The sequence below is a fragment of the Oryzias melastigma genome, linkage group LG8 (genome assembly GCF_002922805.2).
Source record: "Oryzias melastigma strain HK-1 linkage group LG8, ASM292280v2, whole genome shotgun sequence".
Taxonomy (NCBI): domain Eukaryota; kingdom Metazoa; phylum Chordata; class Actinopteri; order Beloniformes; family Adrianichthyidae; genus Oryzias; species Oryzias melastigma.
Window position 1 is genome coordinate 17,643,499 of NC_050519.1, and position 6,637 is coordinate 17,650,135.

Sequence of the window (6,637 nt, forward strand, 5' to 3'; positions counted from 1 at the left end):
TCTGCCTACATAACGAAATCAGACTGAATCATGCTAAGCTAGTGATAATCAGGCCTGTTTAATGCTATGGGTCATTTAAAGTGTTCCAGCGTGCTACTCTGCCAAATATCAATTCTTTCACTGTTTAGTCCATGTCAAAATAAACATTTTTGTTAAAATGACAATCTTTATCTGACAATGACATTCTTATGTAGATTACATTCAACAAAAACAGTTTAAAAAAGTCAAAAACATCTTAAACAATTGAGTGATGGACTGTTAGCAAGATGCTACCAGTTGGTGGTAGCAAGCTAGCATGCTAGTAAACTAAAGTCATGTTGTTGTAACCAGTGAAATTAGACTTTTTTTTGGCTTATAATCCCAAACGAACAACATAACTTTTTTTTCTTTTCGTTAGTAAATATAAACTGTAATCATAATAACGAAATTTTAACCTAATTATAGCAGTTTTGAGCTAAATGTAGCGCTAGCTTGACGCTAAAGTCTAATGAAAAAAGCAAAAGAAAATCACAAATTGCATTTAAACACTTTGTGTCCCTAAATCAATTTTCCCATTTTCCTGTGTAAAATGACAGATTTTTTTTGTTTACTTCTGTTTCAGTCACTGTGAGCGTCGGTTGTGTTTACTGCACGGTTCGCCGGGGTCTTTCGTTGCTCCACCGTATGACTCCACACCGTCCTCGCTCCATCGGGCAACGCCGCCTGGCGTCACCGCGCCACATCGCGCCAAGCTGGCCACCTGAGCGGATGACAGAACCTGGTCCCAAATCCCCACCTGAGACAATTCTCCAACAAAGGCTTGAGACGAGTCAAAACCTCCACCCAGTGAATCCTGTGGATGGAGTCAGGTTGATGTTAGAGGAGAAGTCAGAATCAGCCTCTGCTGTTTTCCTGCCTTTGGCTACACGTTGTAGCTTAGGAGTGATTAAATTTGAAAGCAGCCTTATGGGAAAATTCTTCTGACTCTGGATTATTATCCCCGAGGCTACCGTGTTTGTAGCTCCTGACCAACCTCATTCACAACATCACAGCACAGCTCACCAGCTCAGTGCTTAGCAAGGAAATTGGATTTGTATATTTGTCCAGGAAGACTCTCAGAGCTGTTTATGAGTCTCTGTTCTGTTCTTTTTGTTTTTTACAGATGAAAGAATCAAATCTTAAATCATGCAACAGTGTGTGCCGTTGCCCTCACCTGCTCCTGCCCCAGAACAAGCATTCCTCCAGGTCGGATGTGATGTCCAGATGCCAGTCCGGTCCCCGAGCCTCTGTGTTTGCCCCCCTGGTACGCCTGCCATGCACCCCCCTTTTGGGTCCAGCTCACACAGATGTGTTGCCAGCTGCCTCGGCTAAGGTTAAGAGGCAACTCTACCCCCTAAAAAAATTAAAATACATTTAATGATACGGATGCTTAACAGTCAATATTTCTTACATTTACATTTCTCTGGGTATTCTGGGTCTAAATCCACCGTTCGGCAAAGACATCCTGCAGACAGCGAGGCAGCTAAATCCTCCAGGCAGCTATTATCATAAAGACTTCCCTGCATTAAACCCAACAGCACAGCACTGCATCACCCTGCCATGCTGTCAAGACAGAATGTCAATGTTTCACTTAAACACACAAACTCTTCGGCTGAAATGATGGATTCTATTCTTCAATATAACTGTGTATATGGTAGTAATACAGAGCACCTTTTTAGCTGAAGTCATTATGTCTTTGACCACCTTCCAGCCAACACATACACATGGGTTTATTGATGGAGTACTCCGGTAAGAGATAATATCCCATGTAGATTCAGTACCATCATTAAACAGACAGACTCATAGGGGATATAAATGAGCATGAACTCATGCACTCAGTCCAACAGGGCCCACAAATAGAACAAGTCGATCCCGACGACCAAACAGCCCTGTTTGGACAGTCACAGGTAAGACCATCAAAAAACATGCAGACAAACCCGTTTTGGACTCATTTCTAAGAGTCATGGTTCTTCCATTTAACGTCCACTAAAGCCTTTCTTCAGTTTCCATTTTCTTAACACTATAAGGCACACTTCAAAGCCTTATTTTTTTTTTCCAAAAACAACAGTGCGCCTTATAATCCTGATGTCGAAGCCATATTGAGAGGTCCATGGTGTTCTGTCAGTCTGCTTTTTTCACAAGTAGCAAACACGGTTGTGTGTTATCGTAAATAGGCCAACGTAGCTAACGTGTAGTGGTGTTACAAACAAGGAATTAGGGCAGTCACTGTATCATTTGTCTTAACGATATCACCATATATATATATATATATATATATATATATATTGTTATTTGCTGCAAACAAAATAGGGAGTAACAGGTTTTGTGGTCATTCTAACATGTAATGTGTCACAAAAAAGGTTATTTAATAAAGTCTGACTGACAGACTCGTCCCTGTCGTCTCATTGAATGCGCCTTTTAGTTTGATGTGCCTTATTTACTTACAACTTATGTTTTCCTTACACAATTGGGGAATTGCTGCTATTGTGAATATGCTAATGCAGCTAACACTTCTAACCTGGCTAATGTGTAGCATGATACAATTAAGTTCTAGCGTTACTGTGAATAGAGCCAACAAAAGTCTGACTGACTGATGGACTCATCTTACTCTTTTTTTTGGCCGAGTCCATATCGTACACCCTACCCCTACGGTTTCTCCCTACCCCTTCAATTGTTGGGGTATTTGAAGTGATGGGGTGTCTGAAGTAGTTTTTTGAAGGTCTAACACTTGTGGCGGAGGGATGCAGGGCCCTTTTGAAAGTTATTAAACAAATTTTGTTAGGAATTTTGAGTGCTAGCAGCACCGCGCTAACGTAGCCGACCGGCGACTATTGATGACATCATCAAGTGGGAGTGAAGTCTGAATTTGAAGACTGTATTTTTCAGAGATTTTTACTTCCTTCCTGACACAGCCCTGAGTTTTATCCAGGCTGGGGACTGGCACAGGGAGACCAAGACTTATGACCCCTTGTTGTTTCATAGTTAGGCAGTGATGTAAAGGGTCTTTGACAGTGTGGCTTTTAATTTGGTGTTCCTATTGTGTGAAAAATTCAGTTTATATTCATAGTCACGAATTCCTGGTTGTAGAGGATCTATAGAAAAAGAATAATGACTTAAATACAGAAGAAGCAACTCAGACTAAATTGGCAGAAACAAGGAAAAAAATAACTGAAGGGTGAAAACACAAGAGATAATAATGAGATACAGAAAACCACTGACTTAAATAGATTTTTGAAAAATGTACTAATAATCAATTAAAACAGAAACCTGGTTTGGCTGACAGGAAATTAAATAGAATAAAACATGAATAGAAAACAAAGCATGACTGAAATAAACAAAGAAAGCACAACTCAAAAGGTGAGAGATTCTAGACAGGAGCTGTGCTCCCATTACACAGATGCACAAAACTTCTAAAAATGTTGAAAAAACACAATTTTGCAATTACACTTTTTCCATTATAACACAAAATTACTCAGGTGATAAGTAATTCAAAAACATGGTGATAGGTGTGAACAATACTTTGATTTACAGCAGGTACATTCAAACTTCTGCCACTGCCACAGCACTAGCGCTCATCATCATCTATCGAAGGAGACGGCGGCGTCTTATTCAGGTCATGGAGCGGTGGGGTACGCGGGAGCGGCTACAGATCAAGCGATTTTGGGAAATTGTGATTGGTGATTTTACAGAGGAGAAGTGCATCCAACAATTCTACATGACACACTCGTTTTTTGATGAGCTGTGTGATGAAAGTCACATTGTGGGACCTCTCGAGATGCGGTGGTATCCGGTTGTCGTTCACGTGACTCATTTAATTATAAAAAGGGGTTTCTATTGCAGTTTTGCAAAATATTTTTTTCAATTGTGATGACCGCCTCCTTCAAGCACAAAAACTTTTTCAGATAACTGTTCGTTTTTTCGAATATTATCCATCCATCATCCATCCATTCACATGTCATCCATCAGTCATCCATCCAGCCACCCATCCAATGACATGGCATCCATGCATCATCCATCATCCATCCATCCATTCACATATCATCCATCCATCCATCCATCCATCCATCCATCCATCCACCCATCCATTCACATGTCATCCATCCATCATCCATCCATCCATGAATCCATCCATTGATTCACATATCATCCACCTATCGATCCATCATCCATCCATCCATCAATCCATTCACATGTCATCCATCCATCAATCCATTGATTCACATATCATCCACCTATCCATCCATTCATCATCCATCCATCCATCCATACATCCATACATCCATACATCCATCCATTCACATACCTTCCATCCATCTATTCACATTTATCATCCACGCATCCATTCACTTATCATCCATCCATTCACATGTCATCCATCCATCATCCATCCATCCATCCATCATCCATCCATCCATCCATCATCCATCCATCCATCCATCATCCATTCATCCATCCATTCATCCATTCATCCATCCATTCATCCATCCATACATCCATCCATCCATCCATACATACATACATACATTCACATGTCATACATCCATCCATCTATTCACATATCATCACCCATTCACATTTCATCCATCCATCTTTCCATCGCTCCATCCATCCATTCACATGTCATCATCTAACCATTCATCCCTTCATCCATCCACACACCCATGCATCCATCCACCCATCCATCCATCATCCACCCATCCATTTACATGTCATCCATCCATCCATCCATACATACCTTCACATGTCATACATCCATCTATTCACATACCATCATCCATTCATATTTAATCCATCCCTCCATCCATCCATTCACATGTCATCATCCACCCATTCATCCATCCATCCGTCCATCCATCATTTACATATCTATTTAAACCAGCTCAGTGACCTTATGTTAGCGTCTGGCCTGAAACTGGAGGGTCATGAGTTCAAATCCACGGTTGAGTCATACCAAAGACCCAATGCCCGCCTGCTTGACCCTTAGCATACAGTGTTAGATTTTGAAGTTGACCCTTTGATCTCCATTGATGCAAATATTCATTAAACCACTTCTCCCCCAATCTAACCTTAAATTAGCATCCACAAGAAAGCATACCTTACCTCCATCTTTATTAGTGTCTTACTCCTTACCAATACTCTCTTGTAATCATCCTAGACTCTTATTCTGGCCTCATTCATTCCTCCTTACCCATAATCCCTCTTTGTTCTTTCATCTATTCCTTCCTGTCTTTATCATCTAACCCTCTTGTCAGTACGCTCACCATATTAATTTACACTCTCCTTCTATTTTATTTAGAGTCTCCTCTACCTCTTTACTCCATGAGGGGTTCACAGTCAGAGCAAACCTCCACTCCCACCCTGAGTAGCTGCAAGATTCCCAGACAGCATAGTTGCTCAAATCAGCAGAAAGTCAGTGATAAATGTTTAAACTTTAATCAGTGTTCATGGCTTGGCTCTTATTAGCAAACCAATATTTTAAAGAGATGTTTTTAAACCCTGATCTGACTGACATTTTCTCGGGAAATCACTTTGACCTCCAGCTGGGATGAGTTTAGCTGTAGGTGCAGCTTCTGGACCGCTTCCCACAGACTCCTGAAGTACCTTGCCGTTGACGAGCAGCTCAGCGGGAGCGTGCAGGCCTTGCAGGAGCACCATTTCGTTGGGCTCTTCAGGGACGGCGTAGGAGATGGGGGTCCCGATGCCTCCCCCCGCCGGACGCAGCCACAGACAGGCGGTGAAGGCTCGCAGCTTTGGAATCGGGTGCTTCATCAGAGCAAACATGTAGTTGGTCCGCGTGGGAAAGGACAGCCTGAAGCCCTCGGGGAAAGAATTTCCTGAGGGAACTTGGAAATAAAGCATCAATGAGACAAAAAGAAAGCTGCACGGGAATCGTCAGACATCTTTCCTGGTTGGATTTTTACATTTTTAGCCCATAAAGATCGAGCGTTAGGCAGAGCAAGGATCTGTTTTTTTCTCCGTCTTTCTGTTAATCATAATTTATTCATCATAAAGAAAACTCATGAATTCGTTTGATGAAAAGTAAATGATACTGAAGCCTCTGAGGTCATTTGAAAGCCAGATTTCTTGTTTTTTTTGTGGTTTAAATCCATGTGTGTGTCATTAATCATGCAGGGCTCCCCTTCATTTAGGACAGTGCCACATTCTCCCTCTGCCTTTGCTTTCCTTTTATCAGCTTACCTTCCTCCAGGCCTGAGATCCGGTGGTGTATTTTATTGATGCTCCGCTCGATTTCTTGTCTGTGTTTTTCTGTTTCCAGCCTCAGGGCTTTTCTCTCTTTCTCCAGCAGCTCCACCTTCCTCTCCAGCTCTCCTTCCAAGTCCTCCATCGTCCAGGGCCTGCCAACGTCAGATCTGTGCCCGGGACTGCCGGACCTTTCCGGGTCACCGGTAATGCCGTCTTCCTCCGCCTCGTCGGAGGCGTCATTGTCCGTCCGGTTGTGTGGAAACGGGCCAATGTCTGACTGTGTGTGACAAAAAATAAAACACTCAGAGCTGATTTTTTATGCTTCACTTGTTGGGAGCTTTGAAGATCTTTATTTATCTACTGGAAACATTTTTTCTTTTAGATCCTAAAATCTTACTGTCATCACTTATTTCAT

At 41.9% G+C, this 6,637-nt stretch overlaps 1 protein-coding gene across 1 annotated transcript in view; it reads right to left on the bottom strand.

Annotated features, from left to right (window-relative positions):
* cbx6b (chromobox homolog 6b) overlaps positions 1-6,637 on the bottom strand; it is an 11,358-nt gene continuing 4,721 nt past the window's right edge. The window contains exons 2-5 of the mRNA XM_024271835.2: positions 6,217-6,499; positions 5,620-5,861; positions 1,193-1,372; positions 1-832 (exon numbers count right to left, since the gene is read on the bottom strand). Coding sequence (XP_024127603.1) covers positions 602-832; positions 1,193-1,372; positions 5,620-5,861; positions 6,217-6,499 — 936 coding nt within the window. The 3' untranslated portion in view covers positions 1-601. The remainder of the gene's footprint in view (positions 833-1,192; positions 1,373-5,619; positions 5,862-6,216; positions 6,500-6,637) is intronic.